The sequence below is a fragment of the Tachypleus tridentatus genome, chromosome 13, assembly GCF_004210375.1.
Source record: "Tachypleus tridentatus isolate NWPU-2018 chromosome 13, ASM421037v1, whole genome shotgun sequence".
Classification (NCBI taxonomy): Eukaryota; Metazoa; Arthropoda; class Merostomata; order Xiphosura; family Limulidae; genus Tachypleus; species Tachypleus tridentatus.
This window is the reverse complement of record NC_134837.1, coordinates 78,481,320-78,507,036: the sequence shown is the minus strand read 5'-3', so window position 1 is coordinate 78,507,036 and position 25,717 is coordinate 78,481,320. Positions and strand designations below refer to the sequence as shown.

General features: G+C 30.8%; 1 protein-coding gene across 2 annotated transcripts in view; it reads right to left on the bottom strand.

The window, feature by feature from the left end:
* Positions 1 to 1,646: 1,646 nt before the first annotated feature.
* Positions 1,647 to 25,717, bottom strand: part of LOC143241046 (acetyl-CoA carboxylase-like) — a 135,023-nt gene continuing 110,952 nt past the window's right edge. For both annotated transcript variants that reach the window (XM_076484510.1, XM_076484511.1), the window contains 12 exons: positions 22,082 to 22,213; positions 20,828 to 20,965; positions 20,270 to 20,390; positions 19,280 to 19,377; positions 14,098 to 14,208; positions 13,583 to 13,726; positions 11,922 to 12,042; positions 7,539 to 7,732; positions 6,407 to 6,542; positions 5,317 to 5,494; positions 3,796 to 4,063; positions 1,647 to 1,844 (listed from right to left, as the gene is read on the bottom strand). In XM_076484510.1, the coding sequence (XP_076340625.1) occupies positions 1,665 to 1,844; positions 3,796 to 4,063; positions 5,317 to 5,494; positions 6,407 to 6,542; positions 7,539 to 7,732; positions 11,922 to 12,042; positions 13,583 to 13,726; positions 14,098 to 14,208; positions 19,280 to 19,377; positions 20,270 to 20,390; positions 20,828 to 20,965; positions 22,082 to 22,213 (1,821 nt within the window). In that variant the 3' untranslated portion in view covers positions 1,647 to 1,664. The remainder of the gene's footprint in view (positions 1,845 to 3,795; positions 4,064 to 5,316; positions 5,495 to 6,406; positions 6,543 to 7,538; positions 7,733 to 11,921; positions 12,043 to 13,582; positions 13,727 to 14,097; positions 14,209 to 19,279; positions 19,378 to 20,269; positions 20,391 to 20,827; positions 20,966 to 22,081; positions 22,214 to 25,717) is intronic.

The window sequence follows — 25,717 nt, the reverse complement described above, 5'->3', positions numbered from 1 at the left end:
GAATCTAATTCTCTGGAACACAAATCAGGTTTAACTTCGAGAAGCTTATAAACTAATCAATTCTTAAGTTTAAAGTGTTAACACAGAAATAAATAAATTAGAAAGGACAAAAGTAGTCATCATCTTACACTAGCAACACCAGAGTCTTCAATAAACCATCTGTTAAGCATGGAATCTAATTCTCTGGAACACAAATCAGGTTTAACTTCGAGAAGCTTATAAACTAATCAATTCTTAAGTTTAAAGTGTTAACACAGAAATAAATAAATTAGAAAGGACAAAAGTAGTCATCATCTTACACTAGCAACACCAGAGTCTTCAATAAACCATCTGTTAAGCATGGAATCTAATTCTCTGGAACACAAATCAGGTTTAACTTCGAGAAGCTTATAAACTAATCAATTCTTAAGTTTAAAGTGCTAACACAGAAATAAATAAATTAGAAAGGACAAAAGTAGTCATCATCTTACACTAGCAACACCAGAGTCTTCAATAAACCATCTGTTAAGCATGGAATCTAATTCTCTGGAACACAAATCAGGTTTAACTTCGAGAAGCTTATAAACTAATCAATTCTTAAGTTTAAAGTGCTAACACAGAAATAAATAAATTAGAAAGGACAAAAAGTAGTCATCATCTTACACTAGCAACACCAGAGTCTTCAATAAACCATCTGTTAAGCATGGAATCTAATTCTCTGGAACACAAATCAGGTTTAACTTCGAGAAGCTTATAAACTAATCAATTCTTAAGTTTAAAGTGTTAACACAGAAATAAATAAATTAGAAAGGACAAAAAAGTAGTCATCATCTTACACTAGCAACACCAGAGTCTTCAATAAACCATCTGTTAAGCATGGAATCTAATTCTCTGGAACACAAATCAGGTTTAACTTCGAGAAGCTTATAAACTAATCAATTCTTAAGTTTAAAGTGTTAACACAGAAATAAATAAATTAGAAAGGACAAAAAGTAGTCATCATCTTACACTAGCAACACCAGAGTCTTCAATAAACCATCTGTTAAGCATGGAATCTAATTCTCTGGAACACAAATCAGGTTTAACTTCGAGAAGCTTATAAACTAATCAATTCTTAAGTTTAAAGTGTTAACACAGAAATAAATAAATTAGAAAGGACAAAAGTAGTCATCATCTTACACTAGCAACACCAGAGTCTTCAATAAACCATCTGTTAAGCATGGAATCTAATTCTCTGGAACACAAATCAGGTTTAACTTCGAGAAGCTTATAAACTAATCAATTCTTAAGTTTAAAGTGCTAACACAGAAATAAATAAATTAGAAAGGACAAAAGTAGTCATCATCTTACACTAGCAACACCAGAGTCTTCAATAAACCATCTGTTAAGCATGGAATCTAATTCTCTGGAACACAAATCAGGTTTAACTTCGAGAAGCTTATAAACTAATCAATTCTTAAGTTTAAAGTGCTAACACAGAAATAAATAAATTAGAAAGGACAAAAAGTAGTCATCATCTTACACTAGCAACACCAGAGTCTTCAATAAACCATCTGTTAAGCATGGAATCTAATTCTCTGGAACACAAATCAGGTTTAACTTCGAGAAGCTTATAAACTAATCAATTCTTAAGTTTAAAGTGTTAACACAGAAATAAATAAATTAGAAAGGACAAAAAGTAGTCATCATCTTACACTAGCAACACCAGAGTCTTCAATAAACCATCTGTTAAGCATGGAATCTAATTCTCTGGAACACAAATCAGGTTTAACTTCGAGAAGCTTATTCTTCATTTTATCTTGGAGCAGGAGTCGTCTGAGACGCCAGTAGAAGAAAGAGCGAGATTTAGCCCATGGAATAATTTCCTGTATTAAATGAAAACATTGCAGATTATCTTAAATCAAACAACAAAATATGATATTAACTTTTGGAATTAATGGTCTAATAGAAGTAAACATCCAAGAAATACAATTACAAGTTTAAAACCATCACTGTTTCCTATTAACTTTGATAAGTGATTAAAATTAAAGAAAATTCTGGAAATAACTAAACTGAATATAATTACTTATATTTGTGACAAATGCTTATTAACTGGAATCTGTAGATATTTGACCAGAAATGTTTATAAATTTCAAACATTACAAACCACTCAACTTTCATGAATTAACTTTGAACGTTAGTATTTCTACGAAGCCATCACATCACTTCAGTGGCAAAAACTCACACGATAATAACAGAGCTAGCTAGCATTCCTGTCAAGTGAAGTGTATCAACATAAAAGTACTTTGCGTCTTAAGGACCTGGATGTCGACAAAATATTCAGTTCCAGACCAGATAGAAGATTGAGTATAGTTAGTGAGTTTGTACCATTTTTGTATGTAAATAATTATTTGTAATAACAATTATTGTAAATTGTATTACGTTTCTATATTAAAATACATTTATGTTAAGAAAGAAAAATGCATGTATCAATTTTGTTAGCAAATATCATAAATTTGATATATATTGATACTTAATTAACTTTCTAACTTCAAATTCAAACTTCCAGCTGTTTCAAATCATAAGTTGTAACACATATAGCACAAAAAATTGGAGTAAACAATGTTTAATTATTGATATACTGTACAATAAGAACAGTACTATAAAAGTTTTTTTTTACATTTACATTTACACCGATCTGTTAATACAAAGCCATCATGGCATAAAAGTGCTTACAGAATTGTTTACTTTATAACAGTTTAATTCATAACTATTACTGTGAAACAAAAAATAATTAAATTTTTTTATACTGTACTCATAATATTCACTTTAATACCAATTCTATCAACTGTATATTAATATCTTTCCCATTCTGCATATATATATATATATATATATATTAAAATTATTTTGAACACACAAATGAGCAAGTCACTTGCCAGGCACAGCTAAGTTAAGTAGTATGTATCAGAAATATGTTTTGACATTATTTGGCATTTTGAAGGTAGTGTGATGCCATTAAAAACTGACTGTATTTAGGGAGGATGCATTCAGATTGTGGGCTTAGAATTTCCATGAGAAGGATATTGCTCTGCTTAACAAAAATGTAAAACAAATAATTATGTATTTAAGTGTGGAGCCAGAGCTATACAGGAAGAGACCTGAAACAAGAATTACCCTAGTTATGATAAGCATATTGTGGCATATTGTAATGGGTGAGAATCCAAGAACACTCAAGTCAGTGGCAAAAGCCATTCACATCCCAGAGGCAAGTATACACAAAACAACCAAGAAGTATCTCCATCTACAGAGAAAACAAGAAAGACATATTCTAGAAATCTATGGCATATTCATTCAATCACTGGATACTTCAATCAGATGGAGAATAAAACAGGTTTCTATGCTATTTCATACAAAATTATACCATTAAAGTAACTGGATGCAGTACAATCAGATTATTGAAATGAATGCTGAAAAACTGTCACCCATGTACACCAGACAGATTATGAAAAGAATATATAGGGGAGAGCAGTGTGATCTGGACATGACAACATTATGTTAGAGCACTTTGAAACTGATACTACATGGTAGGGCTATTGTCAAGATGTCTGGTCATCAGACAGAATATGACAAAATGTACTACACAATAATTGTTCTGTAATTTGATTTAGAAACTATTTTTATTCATGGTATAGTTTTCGTGTACAAATATTAACAAACAACATGATAACATTTAGTCTCCTAACTATATTGGTTTGTGCATGATGGATACTGATTAAAAACAATACTTAATTATGACAACTGTTGATTAGTAAACTAAAGTAACAAAACACTTACCTTAATAACCCCTTTTTCACGCATTCGTACAGGAGTGTCATGCAGATCTGCAAATGTCAGGGCTACTTGGTGGTATACTGGCAATAACTGTTGTTCTCTTTGATGAAGCTGTTTTTCTAAAGATGACTTTTCTTCTTCTGTAAACTCTTGTGAGGTGAGGCAAGCTATTATGTTTTTAGAGACGTCATCAATCCGATGTATTGTTTTCAGTAAATCTTTCTTCCGGTACTTTATTTCTACAGTTCCTTCAGGTTCTAAAACACCACCTCTAAAAATGTACCATGTAAACTTAAACTTCTTTAGACTTGTATGTTCACAGTTCTCAAGATCAGTTAGACCTGTGAGAAAGTACGAACAATACTATTGCTTTCAAGTTTAAAATAAAGTGAATTTATTTTACAATTTACATATTTTATACACTGTACAAACATAATCAGTTTGTATTTTGCAAACCTGATTTGTAACTACAGTTTAAAATACAGAAATTCAACCTTTTAAGATTTATAATAATTTGATGGTTTGAGTTGTGAGAAGTCTCAGATTTGTAAGTGAGCCATGCAAATAAAAAAAAGTTCAATTACTGCAAGAAAAACTGGTGCCCAACTAATAGCCATCCCGAAACACTGAGATAAGGCATGAAAACAAGATTTGTTTATAAGAAAGACAGAATATGGTAGTTTCATTTGTTAAAAAGTACCTTAATAGTAGGATAATCCTATTGCTCAGCTGAATACGAACTCACCTGGGTTTGACTTTGACCTGGGCAAATATTTAAAGTACAAGTTTACCACTGATAAACGTTTTCATACCAGGTGAAAGAGCTACCAGCCAAACTCAAACGTTAACCATTAGTTCTTGCTAGTAATGCACATCTACCAACTTAAACAACCACAATAAGAATATTCACTTGATTTATACAATTATGAAAGATAGAAAAAACAGCGATAACTTTGAATTTCATGACTTTCATTTAACTCTTTCACAATGGGCTCAGTATAATATAAACAAGTTTGTGTACATAGTTGCACATGTTAGGTATTTGCACTATAACTTTTGATACAGCATGTGTATCTTCCCATAATTTGGTAAACTTTAAGTAAAGATTACAAGTATTTTGTATACAAAAACAGATTTTTTAACGAACCATTTTCACTACAAATTTGTTTGTGAAAATAGTCTATTTCATTACTAGTCTGAATGGAAAGTAATTTTGTGTTATGATTAAAAACTATTCTTCGTCCCACAAATCTCAGATTTTATTTTCATAATCTCAAAAAACCAACCTAAATACATTTCAAATGTTTGTTTTCAGTTTAGTTATTTTCTACACCCTAACTGTGTGAGGTCTGCCATTTGACTGACCTCGTAACTATCATATAAAAAAAATTAGGAAATATAAATTTTAAATACCATTTGAATTTTCAGATAAAATATTTTTGGTTAAATATGTCTGTTTCATATTTCATAATCATAAACTAGAAGCACAAGTTTTTAGCATTAACAGAATAAAATAAACCTTACTTGCTCTCAGGGTCAGCAAACATCTCCATGTGCTTTTCATTGATCATAGCATCCAAGACCACCCATGCACCTCCTCGCAGTTCTGCATGAGGTGGGAGGTAAACAAAGATTGGCTGATTGTAGTCTCGCAAAGCATCCACAATATATGCACCAAACTTCACTACCTGGTCATACATATCTAGAAATAAGAAAAATTACTTATTTATTTATGAGACAGCTAAAATATTCTTTAAAATAAATACACACAAACTGTAACAACAAAAACCTCTTCTAATTCACTATCACCACAAACATTTTAAAATAAACAGTCAAGTTAATGTTTCTTTTCCTCACCAAAATGCAAATTTCAGTGGAGAAAAAGATTCTTTACAGACCAAGTTATTTTTTGACTCACTATTTCTGAATCAGAAGACAGTTTCACTGAATTCATGGCTCAAGGCAGATAAATGGAAATAACAGAAAATTATCTGTGATGGTATATCACATGTTGCCCAAACACTAAGTACTTTTGTTTATTGGTGATAATCAAAACTAAACAAAAGAAAATACTTGTTAAAAATTCTTACTAAAATCTCTTCAAATTGGGATCATTCCTACCTCAAAGGTTAGGTTTTGGTTGGTTAAAAATATTAAAAATAGACAATTGAATGTAATTACACACAATGTTAAGTGAATATGAATAGTTTAGAAGAAAAGCTGTTTTGCATCTGTCATGTAATGGTAAGATGCCTTGTTACAAACATATAAATAGAAAGACCTGACTGTTACTAACAATGTAGTTTAGAGTTTCTCATCCATACATTATAGTTAACAGTTCAAAGAAATCTTGGATTCTAAAAAAATACGATAGTCAAGATACAGCTAATTATTCAAGATGTTTGAGTTCTGAAATAGAATTTTACAAACAAACAAACCTATTAATGTCACTACTGATGTTTTCCATTTTCAGTCACTTCACTTCATAAACATAAAACCAAACCTCACTTTCTTTTTTAACAGAAACAGTTTCCTTGGTTTTAACTTAATTATTTGCAATGGAATATTTACATATAAAAGTACTTAGATCATACAATCTAATGAATACATATACCTTTCATCCCTCCAGAAAATCCTCGCCAGTTGGCAAAAATAAAAAGAGGTAGCTCTTCTCTATTGAAATCTTTAATTGCTTGAGCAGTTTTGTAGGCTGAGTCTGGAAACCACACCTGCCCTGCCTGAGACACCAACTACAAGATAGGGGCAGAAAGATTTATAAACACTGATATAATGGTTTATTTTGGAAAATTAAAAAAGATAAAAGTAAAGGTCTGATATTAAAAGGAGTATTCACACAATGTATCACAAAAAAACTTAGAAAAATTAAAATAAAGGAACAACAAATACAAATTAAAAGAAACCTGCTCTTATTTTTTTGAAGGAACAGGGAGCACAAGGAGAGATTAAGAATAAAAACAGTTACATTACTTGTGTAAAATTCTTTGTAGTTTTTTATTTTATATTTTGAAAAAGATCTAAATTCAGATTTCTGTGTTTTTTCTCTAAAAACATCCTAAAGGTAACTACAGTTCGATAGATAAATTATTAATTATAAATGACGTTAAAGGCTAAAGCACAAGATATTTTCAAAAGTTCTTTTGTAACCACTATTTTAACATCTGAATTTAGATTTCTGTTGTTGTTTTTAATTAATATACTGAAAATGTTTAAAATGGTTTGTAATAAAATTTATTTATGATTTTACGCCATAAATAAAGATTTAAAAATGTTATTATGTTGTAGAATTATATAAATAAAATTGTGTAAATATATTTCTGTGATAAGGACAGAAGTTCAAATATAATAAGATGTTTGGTTATATGAGTATCTCTTTAATAATCTTTCAATTATTTTACTGTGAATTTTGAAGTGTTAGAGAGTAAAATGTTTTGTTTTGATTAGGTATTAAACCCAAATATGTAGTTAATAGCAAAAAGTATCAATATATAATTCATCAGTGAAGCCAGAGTTTCATGACAAGATACAATAAATTTTGTTTGTGTGCATGTGTTCATCTCTATACTTAAAATGAGTATAGTTTACAATCATGACTATTATGCAAAATATGTCTGTACTTTGTACCCAGGAGGAAATATAACTTCAGCCTATTGTTTTACTGGAACTATTGCACAGGTAAAATTGTATCATTTAAGTTGTGAATTACATGTAAATCAAGTGGCACCTACCTTAGTCTCAGAATCTAAATTGGCAGGATCAGCAGGAATGACAAGGTCTACAGTTCGAGTTTCCACAGCTATAACACTGACGGGAATGCCACCAAGTCTTGCTCGTCCACAAACAATGGTCTGAGCCCATGGTTGCATGATCTCATCAAAGGAATCTCGGTCAAAAAATCCATCTTCCCAGCTTCCAGGTAGAGCTGTAAATACAATATTGTAAGAAACAATCTAAACAAAACAGGAAATCCTACTGACATCTTGACAAGCTGCTGGTTATAAACCTATGTAAATAAAGGTTTTTTACCAACTATTATTAAAAATTCTTAACATTATAACCCTAATTAAAAGTAGAAATAATCCATTACTTTTGGTTATTTGCAAATATTAAAATTTATTTCTAAAAGTTACATTTTAATAATAAGGTGAAAAACAATAGAGTAAATAGGGGTTTGTAAACTCTTAATTACATTATTATTTTCTAAAACTTTTCCATGAGGTTGAAAAAAGTTTATAGCCAGAAAATTGGGATTTACAGAGGTGATACAGGGCAAATAAAGAAAAAAAACAACAATATAATTAATCAAGAGACTGTGCATAAACACAGAAGCTCAAGTTTTATCTCCTACCTGGAATATGTTTAAAATTAGAATAAGAGTATAGTAATATAAATAACTAAAACACACAACCTGGATACATTTGCAACAACTAAGACGTGACCTATTTCAGAATGTATTTTCCATAACAATTATCTTATACATTGAAAAACTTGGAAATTGGTCATTAAATCAATCACTTGTGACTACAAAAATTATAATTATGTCAAACAGTCAGCTAAGTCAAAGACTGCTCAGCTTTTCACTATTATTATACACATGAAAATGTAAAATTCATAAAAAGAAGTCAAGTCAGGTAAATAGAAGAATAAAAAAAATCCTTGAGCCTAGTTTTTACTTGCCACAAGTATCTCGTGAATGATGTTTTTGAGTGCTGTGTCATGTGAAAATAATATCTAGATACACATTCACATTAGTGTTGATCAAGGCACAACTTCTTCAGTTTCAAGTTATTCAAATGTTAAGTTTTATGATTGGTTTGACTTAAGGTAAAATCAGAATATTTGTAATGGCAACGCTTAGTTTACACCTCTTTTATAAATTTTGTGTTTCATGTAGGAAAGTTTTGGCTAATGTGTGCTTTTACATTACTAACTTAGAATAAAACATTAGTGAAGTAACATATTTAGGCCCATTAGTACAAACTTATGATGCTAAAGGGAATGAAAAGAACATGCTATGTTAAATCTAAATGAATAAAAAATATTCAGAAATAGTATTCATACAAATTTCGTCATTTGTCATGTTAAACTGCCTTGCCTAGTACCTTATTTTATCTGCAAGTGTGACCCTGTATGTAATTATAATTGCAGGAACATCAAGTTAAATATGATACTTTCAGTGAATATTTTAACAATCAACAATTTTTGACCAGTTAACTAGTTCAAACAGGCAAATAAAGAAAAAATACACTAAAAAATAAAACACAACTATGTTGCATTTCATTAGTAATGTATTCAAAATTATTTTCCATGACTTTTACAAAACTGAAGAATGTAAGTCACACATTGTCTAGGCCTAGATGCATTTTTCTATGACTTTCTGGGATTTTAAGTACTCGTGTGAAATCTAAAGCCTCAATTTGAATAAGATATACTGCAACTTAATAAATTTAAAATTACCATAAAATTTCCAAATTTGCTTTTCTAAGTACATGTAGCTTATTCAACAATAGTTATAAAGCAGAATTGTTTTTGATTTTATATTTTATTTTTATTGTTAATAAATATCAATTTAACATATATATCAATATCTTCTGGTAGAAAATTTGTGCTTGCTTAGAAATCTAATGCTATCCAAATTAAATTTAATGTTTATAAAAAGCACTTTTCACATAATAATTGTCACACCATTGTTTACTTGTGTATTAACTGCTTTACTTTCAAACATCAAATAAAATCAGAACCTCTTTGTTTATTTCAGAATTATAAGTAAAGCTACATAAGAGCTATCTGTCTATAATCATATAGGATTATAAAGCCAGATTTTATTTGTTTCCTGACTACACATAGAGCTATGTGATGGCTATCTGTCTAAATTCATCCACGATTTTGAACAGATAAAACAAATCAATGGTTTCCAATCTGTGATCCATGGAATATTTGAATAATTTAGAAAGCAACCACATTGTACAGTCTGTTGAAATAAAAGAAAATTCAGATAAATCATGTACACACTATTGAGATTCACTATGCTAGAAGGAAAGTAAAGCTAAGTGAACAGCACCCATAACCAGCTTGTAAGCTACTTTTCTGAATAGTACAATCTGACTGTTACTCTTATGGCACACCCACTGCCCCAAAATGCAGAGCATGCTTTAACAGTAACAAGACTTGAACCATGAACCCATTGATTTACAGTACAGGCATGCAGGTTTTTACTACCAGACCATGCCCAGATCGGTCAAACAAAATGTAAAAGAATACATAACACTGCTTTCACCACTAAAACATTAATCAACACATATTCAGAAACGTAAAAAAAATCGATATTTATGACTAACAAAATAACCCAATTAAAAGATTAAAAACCCAGCTTATCTTGATATAATTATTTTTTCTGACAAAATTAAACGTGCCATCATATTTGATGTGACGTTGTTTTTTTATATAAACAACTTTTATATAAACAACCCAGCTTATCTTGATATAATTATTTTTTCTGACAAAATTAAACGTGCCATCATATTTGATGTGACATTGTTTTTTTATATAAAAAATGTATTCCAATCAATGCAATATTATGCTCTAACACTATGATACCAACTAGTGATTACTTCCTTATCTGTGCAATTTCAAAATAACATCATCCTCGTATTGATTAGTTAAAAGACTAACTGACAATGTTTTGCTTCTCCTGACAGTGAAATTGTAATTTTTGGATTTTGATTATTTTAGCATCAAATCACACTTCAAAAGCAAGATCTTTACCAAACTTTTCTTTACACCAAAACAAGTTATATGATGTTTAAACTCCGAATAAGTTCTTCCGTAACTGTCGTATTTGTTTTCTTTAAGCTAAAGTATGACACATATCACCAGATTATATAACTAAATAATAATTAAAACAGCAGGGATATAAATTATTGAAAACAACAACCATGATCTGCAATCAATCACTGACACATGCTACAGCACCCTTAACTCAATAACAACTTGTAAGTTAAGAAGCAATAGTGGCTATTTGTTACAACATGTAACAAAATTTGTATCAGTGTTTGCAATATTCTGTGGATAAAAGTATTTTATTTTGGAGTATTTTAACTTTTAAATATAGTTAGATGTAAGTGGAACATAACACAAGCTCTAACAAAAAACTTACATGCATATATCAGAACCAGGTGTATACAGTGTCATAAAACCAAAAGTTATATAAGATTAAAATGAATGGCCTCACTGTTACTGATATATTGGACAACAGTATTAGTAACGTCTCACAAGGATTGGTCAACTTAGGAAACTTGGGTTCATATACTAAGGTAACAACACAAAACAATACTCACAGTAAGAACAATTAACAGTAAATAACTAAAAAACAATATATATTAAACATTTTAGGAAGTATTGTTAATGAAACTACCAGTAAAAAAAATAATTTATTTACAAGACACATGAAAACTAGGTTGCTTCATGCATTGTTACTGATTTCTTATCTGTTGAAAAAGTGATATGAACATATGAAACACTTTACACAATACTCTCGAACCAATAAAATACTATTAAATGGTTCTGACAGTATGATTTTAGAATAGTTTCATACCTAAAAAAGACAGTCATAAAATGTTACAGTTCAATGAGAATCAAGTAACTGAATAGTACAGCAAAAATCTAAGCTTTGTGTACATTAAAAACATAAAAGCAAAAATTGTAATAATATTAATACTATAATTAAATTAACCATGACAAATGAAACAAAACAAATTTACTAAACATATTAAAAAAGGTATGAATGTACACAATTAATCCAATTTTAAAGCCACAATTATCATTTATACACATAGTTCAATTTACCGTATGGCAAGCCAGAAGTAAAAAAATGAAGTTAAACCTTAGGAGCCAGGTGAAACATACTGTTAAAGCAAGATCAGAAGAATAGTGAGACTTAAACAATGAAATGACTATAGTAGACACAATGATTAAAGTAATTAACAGAAACTAACCCAATGACATAATGCTATTCTATAGAAGGAACTTTTATACAGCTTATAGTACCAACTACAAAGTGATAAAACTAACAGGATGTAAAAACTTAAAACTAAATGACTGCTGAAACATACAAGAGCTTTCTCGGCCAGCAAGGAGATAGCGAGGGTCATAAGAGACTTTAGGTGGGTAGTATGGAATTTCTCTTTCAACTGGATCCACAGGATCAATTTCAGGCAGTTCTCCACCATGACACTAAATGGTAAAAATAATATATGTATATTAAACTAAGTTTCAGAAAAGTAAAATATGGTAATTATGGCACAATGTTTCCTTTGCAACCTATGTGTTTAAATTAATTTCACGGTTTATTGAAATTATATAAATAGTATAATAAAAATATGATAGTAAATCAAAGTATACACTGGATGTTTTAGTTTCTTAAAACCCTGAAAAATACGTTCAGTATATCTGTTTTGTTTTCACATAACATACTTAGCATTCATGAATATGCCTTATGATTTGAAAATTATTTTTACACATAATTATACTGTTAAGACTTAACTGATTTTCAAGCAGAAAAGTAATTTTCAAATCAGAAGAAATATTACAAAATGCTAAGTATATTATGCAAAGAGAAAAACTGAAATGTTAAGAAACTAAACTTTCAGTTTCAGTGTAAATCATTTGTTATAAACAAACTGAAAAATTAAGTTTTTACATCTGTTATAAGAACCATGAACATTTTAGAAATTAATTCCTACACAAATGTTACTGGTCAATAAACGTGCCTAAATCTAATAAAACTCAATTTCATAAACAAACCATTTTAACAAAGGTATGAGCTACTTGTAATTGGAAGGTTCATAGAATAAACACAGAGAGACATAGCCCATTGTTTTGGAAGAATAATTTTAAATATCTTTATGGGTCCCTGTGAACATTTAAATATAAAGCTAAAGTTGTTAAATATTACTTTACACAGTTTTATAAAACTAAGTGTAAAAGTTTAAGTCAACAGGAATTTTTGCAAGAAAAATTAACAAAAAAAATTTGACAAAAATGGGAAAACTATTTTAAACATTCAAGAAACTTCTCAAAATGCAAAAAACCTGCCAAAGTTACATTTATATATGTAATAATATTTTGTCTTGTTTGTATACAATACAATAACACAATTCAACAACTTTCACACCTTTGAAAATTTCTCTGCTAAATTTCAAATTTAATAATGAAAAAATATTTAAACTTATAGAAAATCATAATTTCAGATATTTTACTGATAATGTATGTATTTAAATATAAAGCTATCATGGAACATTACACTTATACTGACTGCTAGCCTAAATACATTCCTATTCAAGAAGCCTATTTTCCATTATTATAATAATCTTTCAATCCAATTTGTGCAGATAAGTTCTCCATAGAATTTTATAATCATATATATTTCAATATCTTATGTCAAAATCTATCTAAAAGACCTCACAAATGATAGTTCACATTTAACTGACATTATGGAACATGTATTTTTTGTACTCTACACTACATACTGATTTATTTATACAAGTTTAAATTATATTCTGAATCACATTTTAAATGTTTTTACAAAAACTACTTTTATATAACAATCTTTATATCACGTTACATTTGAAGTACAGACTATGTTCGTAACATGAAAACATGATTCCAGGTTAGGAATATATTGTAAGTATTTCAAACAATTTATTTTATAAGCAATTTGTTTAACAACCACCTAATAATGCTTTTTTACAAGTTTAATTAAAAAATCTCTTACCTTTGGAATGTATGAAAGCCATTTCAGCATGATGTAAACACCATGAATGTCATCAGGTGATGTGGTATGTGCTACTCCGTTGTTGTGCATGATCTGGATGCCACCTAGCTGGTTATTGGATGAATATACTTCCCTCCCCAGTAGCTATATCACATTTAATTCAAAATTAATTTATTACTACTTAATACATTATATTTTCGTTAACTCCACTACACAGCTAGACATACAAAATTTACTTTCTGAAAGTTAGCCACTCTTGCAACCAGGAAGTTTTTATGTAAAACCTGTCTTTAAACAGAATATATATGACATATAGGAGTGAAAAAAAATTCTGATTAAATTAATAACATTGAATACATCCCAATCTGAGTTTTCTACTCTTTAAAATATTATTGAAAATATATGTTTAAAATACAGACAAAAATATTTTAAATGGGTTTAACAGCACCATTACTTTTGGGTTCCTATTTACCTTATCTGAAAAGTAAGTGAACATTTGTATAGAGGAGGAATACCTTGTTAAGGGCTCCAGCTCCTGTCAAAATTATGTGGGAATTTTCAACTTGAATCACTCTGCTGCCAAGTCGAACCAAGTAAGACCCAATACCAATAGTTCGACATGTAACCTACATAGAGAACATTAACCCATCAAATCAGGGTAATCAATATGTTGCATATAACTTATATAAAGAACATTAACCTATCAAATAAGTGTAACCAATATACAACATTAACCTATCAAATAAAGGTAATTAATATATGACATATAATTTATATAAAGAGCATTAACCCATTAAGTCAGGATAATCCAGATACAATATGTAACCTATATAAAAACCGTTAACCCACGAAATCAGTGTAATCAATACAAATGCAAAGAATATTTAATAGGTAACTTCTCATGATAATAATCACTTTAAAGTGGTTTTAATAGATGATTTCACATATTATCCTGAAAAAAAATCCTATTTTACGGCATCTCTATTGATGTTAAAACAACACAGTGTGAAAAACAGTGTTGTATTGTTATGCAATTTTAAAGGAATCAAAAGAAATGTTATGACTGTTAATAACAGATTGACAACCCTGAATTACATATAAAAATTGTCTAATCTTGTTTATCTTTTGTTATAAGTTCATGTGTTCATTGTTTTCTTTGAAGTTGTGCAATATTTTTTTATGAGAGTGAATATGCACTGAATAAAAATTAATCTTATAAGAAAACCAGGTCCAATGGCAAACTTGTTTAAAATGATATTAGGAATTATAAAGAAAAGAAAAATCAGAGGAAGAAATTCACAGTCAAAACTTATGGACACTCATAGATTTATGTAGATGAAGTAAGTGTAGGCAATAAAAAACTGCACAATATTATACGGATCAACATTTAGGATGATAGAGGAAACCAAAAAATAGTCAAAGAGATGTTATAAACAGAAGAAATGCATAAGAAAGGTTGCTAGAAACCATGAAAAAAGAAAACTGTAGCTGAATAATTTGAAAATAAAATCACATATATATAGAAGTGTTGAATTTTTAATAGTTGTTGGGCTATGCTTGTACTCCAATAACAAAATGCCTGATGACAATGAATACAAATTATTATAACCTCAAAATAAATTAACAAGATCTTGATAAATAACCCACTTCAAAGAAATTTGTCAAGTTATTTAGAAAAAAAAAATCTCAAGTACTGGGTAACAGTTCTAGGAAAGTTTTATTTTTTGAAATTAAAATGAGATTTATAAATATTTTTACTGTGTTATCCCAATTTCAACACTTAAAAATAATTTACACTATCCACACAAACGAAAAGAAAATGAGCTACTATGCATCAAATTAGTTTTAATTACAAAGATGTATCTTTCATAAATTACAATTAATGAATAAAAAGAGAAATGTATCTATAATTCAGAAAATTAGTTTTAGTTCACTTTATGAGGTTTCTGAATATCTTTTTACATAATCAGTTACTGGTCTTCTACATAGTTTCACACTTTATCATATAATAATTAATATTTAAAATCAAAGACACTGATTAAGGTGTAAGATAGTTAACAAATAAAGTAACTGACAAAAGTTATCCATCATTCCAGAAAAGTGTTTTATTTTAGACAAGCTCAAATACACGTCAACTGACAGGAATGTTTAAACTTAATTAAAACAATACAAGTCTCTCTAGAATATTCAATACTGTCTAAAGTGTCAACTTGTCAAGATTGTTTGAGACTGGCTCAATAGGATGGGAGTAATTAACCAACACACTAGGAAATTTTAATTACCATACAAATTTCACTCTTGAGGAAACCTCCATGGTCCATAATTCCCGCGACTAGGAACCAGAAGTCCACTAGAAGAAATGAGGGGTAAATACGTGCTGGAGGGCTTGGAGAAACAACACAATGGAGAGTGTGCAATTGGCAGGAGCAGTGGATGTTTTAGGAAGGAACAATCAGAATAAAGGAGAACATAAGAAGAGTGGTAGCAGGTGCAGGAAGCATTAATAGTATAAGTATCAGAACAAGAATGATCATAAGCTTGGAGGAGAAGGAAATAGGTCTTAAGAGAAAGATGGTATAAATAATATGTAACAATGGGTTCAAATGGAGAATGAGCCAGGAGATAAAGAAAACCATATCTAGTTCCTAACCTGGAAACACAAAGAAACAGGGTGGACAGACAATACAAAAGGAAAGGAAAATAAAATAAATAATAGTGGAGGAGAAGGATTTACAAAAAAGGAAAAAGGAAGGAGTTAGACAAGGTAGCCCAATAACTGGTAACAGTAGACACGGACAAATCCTAATCAAATGACCAGGTGAAGAATTTGGACAGTTGAAGAAGAGAAGCCATAGAGAATGGACCACTGTCTGAAGGTTCAGTAATGTCTTTGATATACAGGCAAAGAGGAAGATTGAATGGTATGTGTAAGCAAAGAAACTACAAGAGGAATTAATCCCTCAATAGAGGTTATGGGCCAGACAAAAGCCATGTGTGAATATGAATTTTGATGATGTCAGGATAAAACATGTCTGATCTTGATTGTTGGATGAATGACTTGAACTGAGGTAGGGTCAAGAAGTTGTTACTCCAGTAAGGATCAGGGCAGAGGAAACAGTGACTGAGCAGGCCAATGTGGACTAACGAGCAACACACAACAAGGAGTGGTCTGAATGAGGGAAATCACTCTGGAGATGAGTCTTACTGAAGGGCAAGCATACAGATGAAGAGCTCCCTAATCCAGATTGAATGCACCCACCACAAAAAGCTAAGGGGTATGATACAGGAGGCCAAAAAGAAGGAAGTCTGGCATTCCAGGGAATGGCAAATGCATCTACATTTAGTGTTCCTAGATGAGAACACACCCACTAAAAAACCAGAAGATGAAGGGACCCCTCCATAGAAAAGACTTTGTTGGGACAGAACAGGAAGTCTGCAGCCAGATTCATAATCCCAGGAACCTGACACATTAAGATTGTTATGTTATAGTCGTGGACCCAGTACAGGAAGTTGAATGTTTGAATACAGAGACCTGGTCTTGGTTCCCCCTTGTTTGGTGATATAGTTGATGACAGTGGAATTGTTTAAATGAATTGTAACCACTTGTCCCAGCAAAAATGGGAGGTAATGATTGAGATCCCACTGAATCACCAAATGTTTCAGGATGTTTATATGGAAAGTAGTTTATTTGATTAATCATAGACCCAAAGTCACCTGAGAGTTGAAAGAAGCTCCCACCAACCCATCAATGAAGCATTGGTGAACAGATGAGATGGTGGAAGTGGAATCCCCATTGTGACAAGTGCCCTGTCAAACCACTAAACAAGGCAAGTCCTGTTTCCTGGAGGAAAGGTAATAGTATGGCTTATGGGATTGTGGGAGAAGTTTCCCTAGTTGAAATGTGTCCATTGAAGGGAATTCATGTATGTTCAACTGAAGGGAATGAGATCCTCCAGGGAGACTCACATTTCCAAAAGAGACAGAGCTGTTTGAACAGTAAGAGGAGGAGAATACAGTGCTTGAGCAATTGTCCACTCCATATCTCAGAGCCTAAGTGAAGAAGGCTGGGCCAAACTGAGATGGGAATTTAAGAGAACCCCTAATGAATAAGGTATTGTGTTAGGGTTAGAAAATACTTTTCTGTCTTGATGAGAAACATCATCTGAGCAGATTCTTAGAGATGGAAACAGGCATGAATGAAAGACTGGGCCTGGGAAGAGGCAAGCAGTAGTCAGTCTTTCATGTAATGATGAGTCTGAAGACCCAACACATGAAGATGACATACAAAAGAATGACCAACACAACAGAACACAGAGGAAGCTAATGCAAAACTAAATGAAACTACTTAATTCTGTATGGAATTGATCAGTAGACTGAGAGAAGACTTAAGATAAAATATGTGAAAAGGAAATAACATGTAAAAGGATGTTCAAAGTAAAGCAAATCCTATTAAAATGAATTAAAGCACTAGGATTCTAACCCTACAAGGGAAGGAGAAAATTTAAACACTGTGAATCCAAAAAGGGATTTGAGGCATGTGGATAAGCAAAAGAACACTGATCCAACAGCCAGGGAGGACGGAGCATACCCACACCTAACGACAACTGATCAGCAAAACGTTGACCACGAATAAGAATGGTGGGTGAGGGAGGAACAAAATAACAATCAGGACAAGGACTGTTACTTAACAAAGAAGAGAAAGGAGATCAAGGTCTAAAGATAAAACATAAATTTTGACATACCTAAACAATAAACTGCAGGAAAGATGTGGTTGATAAACTCCATTGACTGTCAAAATTATGTAAACAGCTGAAAAAACAGTCTAAACTGTGCTCAACCTGATGAACAAATTCCTCAAAAGTATGTTAATGGGGGAAAAAAAACCACAGAACAAGTCAAAGTGTTCAACTCTTTGAGGATTAAAGCTTGGACCTCCTTAGCAAACAATGTCAATCTGCCTCGTTGTGAACTAGTGACGTTACCATTGTCCACATTGGCATCAACTTTGACTTTCAATAAAAAAAAATGTAAGAAATGATTGAAAACAAATGTACACAAAACCTTGATATTAAATATTAACTCAAAACTTTAAGCTGAAATTGGCAAGGATTTACACATGAATGAATAGGTTTCATACGTAGAACAAAGTAACATGTGTCTAAATACTGTAGTGCCAATTAAAAAAAAAAAAGAGAGGACTGTGCCACAATGGTAGAGGGACTAGCACAAAAGACGCAATATGATTGGTGGAGGTTAGGTGGAGAGTAAAATAGTACCAAGTCAAAAATAAATTATAACACTTGAATTTCAATAATTCTAATACAAAATACAAATCAAATGAAACTTTCAGTAAACTGAACAAAATTATAAAAAGGATCAATTTATAGTTAGCCATACAAATTTAAAACACTTATCAACATGTTTGTAGTTGTGTAATTACACTGATAGCAAAAAACTAACTACTTGGATGTGTTAAAAGATAAGTTTAGTGTTTGTAATATCTCAAAATATACTTTAAAATATTTTCTAGGAAAAAACTCATAACTTATTCTACAAGCTCAGATAATAATTCAATGAAGTAGTGACAAGGGAATCAAACTTATCATGATGACTAAAAGTGTATTAAATAAACAAATATTTTATATGAAGTAATGATTAAAATATGTTTCAACATACAACAAATAAAAAAAATCTTACCATACTTATAGTAACAATCTCGTTGTATGCTTGGGATGACTCTCCAGCTATAGCACCAGCAAACTTGAGATTTTCTACTCCCAGACCATCTTCCTTACCTTGATGGTCGAGAAAAGATGCAAGTTTTAAACAATATAAACTAATTCAATATAAAACATATACATTTAAAGAAAGATTGCCTACTTTAAACGATTTTAAACTACAAGTTTATGTTCAAGAAGAGATGCACCTGATGAAAATTAAACTGAAGCATTAAAATGTATTAGCTTTCAAGTAGTCAAAAGGATAATGAAGTTATCAAAAGCAAAATATCATCCAACCTCAAACCCATAGACCATAGACCATTTACATAGACATGTAAATTCATAAGGATAATTGACTGCTTTTTAAATATGTCTCACAAACTGAATAATTACAATTAGCTCATAATAAAAAAAACATTTGTATTAATTTTATCATACAATTACATCTTTGAGACACACAAAATTAAAAAAACAAAACAAACAATACAAGTGAGTGTTCAAGTAATGGTAACCAATATTAAACTGACAACAAGTCAACTTATAAGTACTTATTTGTTTAATCAGCGTGAACATTTTCCAATCTGAACTTTGAATCATAAATACTATAATTTTGGTTCTTAATACTGATGTAAGAGGGAAATAATAAGACACATACATATTCTAGTGGTGTATTTTAGCAGGTCCAATATTATTCTATTCAGTTAATATAAATATAACAATAGTGAAGAGCATTATAAGATGTAAAATATCAGAAAGTGGGAAAAATGTTTCACATCCACACTTAATTGTATATATGCCTATTTTCATATATATTTATTCAATTATCAGACAAAAACACTCAAAATAATTTAGTATATTCAAAAATATTACACAAGTCAAATATTAGACATGTGTATAAACACAGAATTTCTTCTAAATGCAAATATCATTTGACTTTTGAGTTTCCATTAAATTATTAAAGACTGACCAATGACAGCTGTAACCATGTAACGAGATTCATTTTCGTCTTCGATCATCTCTGCAACAACAGAGTTCTGAGAACTAACTTTCTTGTAGTCATCAGGGGTGAGGTAAATATATCTAAAACCCTATGACAAAAATAAGTTAATAAGGGTTGAGATTTGTCTTCCAATAAGGAAATTTAAAAGGAAATAAATCAGTTTTTACAGTGTTTTTTATGGCTGTAATGTGTCTAATACTAAATGTTATAAATTAAAAATCTCATTAAAAACTTTTCTTTTCCAAAAAGAAAATATTCTTGGAATACACATGAAAAAAACCATCACTGTTTAATAATAAGAAATTTGAGATGTAAAATTCACAAAGAAAACATTATTCCACATTTTGGAATATCAAAAATATACAAGCAATTGAATAAGTCAAACTAAATGTCAAATATATAATGATTATGAATTAAAAATTAAATATATGTATAATTTTGAGGTATATCCTTGTATCAGAACTATAAATCCCATGCATGGTAAACCTTTGCCCACCAAAGAGTTGAAGATTAAAAGAAACATACCTTATCCGGCACTGAAGGATCTATCCATGCAACACGAAAAAGTTGTTTCACCTCATCAGCCAAACCAATACGAGCACCACTATTGGCTGATATGTACAAACGAGGAATTCCAAGTGCTCGTGCTTTTTCAGATGCTCTCTGTGAATGATAGTGAAAACAGTATGTTACTTGTATTTCTTATTAAGTAACTCTTAGTGATACAATTAAGATGAAAAAAATACTAAACTGTGTACTATCTAATATTCAAACAAATTTTGGAACAAATTACAAATATTAATTTGGCATAATTTTACTAACTTTTTATATTAGTTGCAATTTTAGTCTACTGTTTTTACAATGGAAAAAAACAGATATCAAACTAATTTCAGGAAGTAAAAAAGGAGTTATGCATCAACACTTTGATAATTTGTGTTTTGTTAAATATAGATTCATTTTCCAAAATTAATATGAAACTCAGAAAGCATGATATGAAATAATATTGGTACTCCCAGTGTTTCATCTGTATGAAATTATAATTATTTTATATAATTAAATCACCAACTGAAACATGTTATAGTCATTTAATTACACAAATAAAAAATTATGAAACTTTGTAGAATGAACGACAACTGTCTGTCGTGAAGACACAAGTGTACAGGACAGTGTTTTGAAAGTCTTTTAGAATTTGCCTGTGTCAATTGTTTTAGTTTTCTCCCAGTTTATTCTGCCATTGCAGAGCACACCACATCAACTGGACACAGAATAAACTGGGAGAAAACTAGAATCATCGAAACAGACAAATTCTGGAAAACAGGACAAATCAAAGAATAATTTTATATTAACACTATTAAACCTTCCCTAAACAGAGATAACAGATTAGAAGTGAGTAGCCCGTGGCTACCATTTTGGATGAATCTACAAGAAATCTCTCCTGCAATAAAAAACAGTGATAATCCAACCAATCATAACATGCTCTCCATAATCCACCAGGACACTATGAAAGACTGACAACACCTACACACACATTGACCAGAAGATGAAAGGCAGAAGACTTTCAAAATGTTTTCCTCTACACTTGTGTCCCCACAACAGGCAGTTGCCATCCATTCTACAAAGTTTCATCAAGAATACTCTGCCTAAACAATCTATCAAAGAATAAAAAAAATGTTTTATAAGTAAGAAATAACCAGTTTTTAGAAAATTTAAAATATTAAGTACAATAAAATAGTCAGAAAAAACAAATAATTATGCATTGAATAATTATAAAGAGCATACCAAAAAGAGAACATCTTCTTTTGGCCCAAAGCTTCCAATAACATGGGTTATGTCATTACAGATCAAAATGACTTGACGACCTGTACGATATTCAGGAGTGTAAAAAGTCATGTGCCATGCAACCATTCCAATCTAAAAATAAACACCTTTTCTACATGAATTGAAGAAAAATGGTTATGAAATTCAATACTTGAGGAAACATTACATGCTTATATTTTTAGACTTCACAAAAAGCATATAATACTGAACTTCTACTACACATATTTAGAACTTAAATTCTACACATTCTCACTGAAACAAAAGAACTTAACTATCACAACTGAAAATATTTTCTCACTGCAGCTTACCATTTCAGTTTACTTCTTTCATGATTATAAAATTACAGGGATTAAGTAAGTTATGTTAAAATTATTTTGAATATCTAAGTCAACAAGTAGTGTGACATCTACAGCAGATGTAGTCACAGTGGAATGAAATATATATCAGAACAATATTTGACATTGTTTGGCACTTTGTAGGTAATGCAAAAATCACTTTTTTGGAAGGATACATAATAGTACTTTCTAATTAAAAATATTCGTACACTTTGATCGTAAAGGTGTTTTCAGATTGGGAATTTATAATTTACAAGACTGGGATATCTCTTGTACATAAAAGGCACTGGAAAAGATAGGAATATGGGTCAATTAGGGATATCTGAGCCATCTAGAAAAAGATCTGGAATAAATCATACCTCAGACATGGTAAGCACAGTGTGGGTTATTGTAACAGATGAGAATCCAGGAACATAAAGGCTATTAGCAAAAGTAGTTCATACATCCCAGGCAACAGTATTGAAAATAACAAAAACATCCATTTGAAAAAGTGACAAGAATTTCATGCACACACGTTATTTTCACAAGATATCTGTGAAAGAAAGGTTTGGGTTCTTTTAAATTTCACATAAAGCCACACGAGGGTGAACTGCACTAGCCGTCCCTAATTTAGCAGTGTAAGAATAGAGGGAATAACATCTGTGATTGGTAAACATGAAATGTGTTGTGTACAGTTTCTCAGGGAAGTGTTTGTTTGAGATATTTTAGATAGTCCAAAGAACAGTATACAAATTCAAAGTCTCTTCAATGTAATCCCCTCCTGTCCAACCTGCGCTCTTTTCCGTTGTAATGATGTACTTTGGTCTTTCCATATAGGTTTTTTCCTACTTATGTATAAGAAAGCTGATATGTTGCTCCAGTATATAGCAAACCTATTTGGAACACTTACAGTTATTGTTCGTGTTAAGTTACATTATGTGCATACGTATATATGCTTGGAAGCCTTTTCTACACGACTGTTAGGGACACATGCTGCTTAGCGTTAATGCCTGTAATTTAACTGATGTCTGTCTGTATGGCGTTTACTGATTCTTGAATTTATTGATATAACGTTTGAACACGTATTTTGTGATTAAAAAAAACAAAAAAAACATATGTCTGAGTGACATGAAATGACTTGTTTATAGTATGATTAGTGTATGCATGTGGCACAACTCCAGACGGCATGTTGAATCACCAAACAAAAGGAATAAAAGTATGAAGGCTTTGCGAGGGTCAGCAGGTCATAGATACGCCATCTGATGTTGCAGTTGTGTAAAACCGCATAGGGTACATGAAACAAATCTGGTAACCAAATAACATAACACACACAGAGTGTTCAGTGTTGACAGTTATTATTGAGAGTATAAAAGTGTGCCCTAAAAAATCTAAGAGGGAACAGAGCACTTTAACTTGAAGGAAAGTAAAAATCAGTGTTTCACTTCGTTATATTTTTCATGTAGTTTGAATACTACAAATTAGATTGACGTCTCTAACATTTCAAATATTTTCATAAATGTCCTTAGGTATATAATGTGATGGACAGATATAGATAGATATAAGATTGGTTTGGCTTTGAATTTCGCGCAAAGCTACACGAGGGTTATCTGCACTAGCCGTCTCTAATTTTGCAGTGTAAGACTAGAGGGAAGGCAGCTAGTCATCACCACCTACTGCCAACTCTTGGACTACTCTTTTACCAATAAATATTGGGATTTACTGTCACATTATAATGCCCCCACAGCTGAAAAGATATGCATGTTTGGTGTGACAGGGATTCGAACTCGTGACCCTCGGATTACGAGTCGAGCGCCTTAACCACCTAGCCATTTGAAAGGAGGGAAGCCAACTCTAGAAAACTGTCTCTAACAAATAAAAAATGGAAGTACATGGTGTAACCGGAAAAAACTTATGTGTCCTTTAATAACTGTAACAAGTCTTGTGCCATTATCTAGTGGATAATTATTGAAAAAATTTATAAGGATAGTATATGGATGTCATAAAACTTTTTCAAAAGAATTTATTATCACTGCTGAATACTGTGCCAGAGGCAATTTATGGTTCATGAAAGTGAATACAAAAAAGTCAAGGTAGACTACTTAGCATCAGACCAATGTTCTGTGTCCTTTGTGCCAAACAAAAAATGCCATTTTGTATAGAAATGAGGCAATGGGTTTCAGTCATATCAACCATTCAATCATTGTGTGACTCATACAGTTGGAGAATAAAATGGGTATTCATGATATTCCAAATCAGTCAAATACTAGATGTATGATCTATGGATTTCTGTGTGGTCAGGCTGTTGAATCAGATGTCAGGAAACTTATTTTCATGCACTAGATGGATTACAGAAATTATGCAAAGTGCAGTGGTGTGCTTAAGATATGACAATGTTTAGTAATGGAAATTATATTAAAGGGCTATTGTGAAGATACCTAGACATCATTTTGAGCATGACTGTACATGCGACAACTTTGCAAGTCTCCAAAACTGTTTTACTTTTGTTATTAAATGAGTATCAGTTTAACTTTTGTCACTTTTTACTACTAGAATATCAAAATTTTATTTGATTCTTATTACAGTACTTTAAAAAAATCAATAGTTCAGTCTGTTTTCCCAACAGTCATGTCATTTTCATAACACTTCCTGCAGTCAATGTACCTTTTACAGATATCACAAGACTGAATTAACACATGTAGAATTTGTAGTTTTTCTGAGGTGCACAACTTCACTGATATATTAATTTGCATTAATAATTGAAGTCCTCATGATTATCATTTACTACAGTCATTTACATAAAAAAATTGTTAGCAAACGTATATTAGTTATAGCTATTTTCAGAAACTAAAACTGTGATACAATTTTACTGTCCATACAAGCAAACTTATTGAAGAAAGTTAAAACTGTTAGTCTCGATTTCAGTGTGTGTAACTACCATCTATTTTACTCTTTGATCATGGAGAATTAAGTATGGTCTTTCTTTGGAAGTAAAAAGCATATTTCTTTTAACAAATTGAATTCTTAGTCATGATTTGTGCAACTAATTCTATCTACTAAGAACTACAACCCAGACATTTAGTCTAACAAAACAACTTTTTTATTTATTTTTCTGGTAAAAAAGTGATAATCATTCAGAGGTCAAAAATACAATTACAAAATCCTAAGTATTTCACTTACAGTAACTAAAACCTAAACAGATCTATGAAAGATAAAAATAAAATATATTGCTTGTTTTGGGTGTTCATGCAAAGCTATGCAAATGCTAACTGCTGTAATTGTCCAT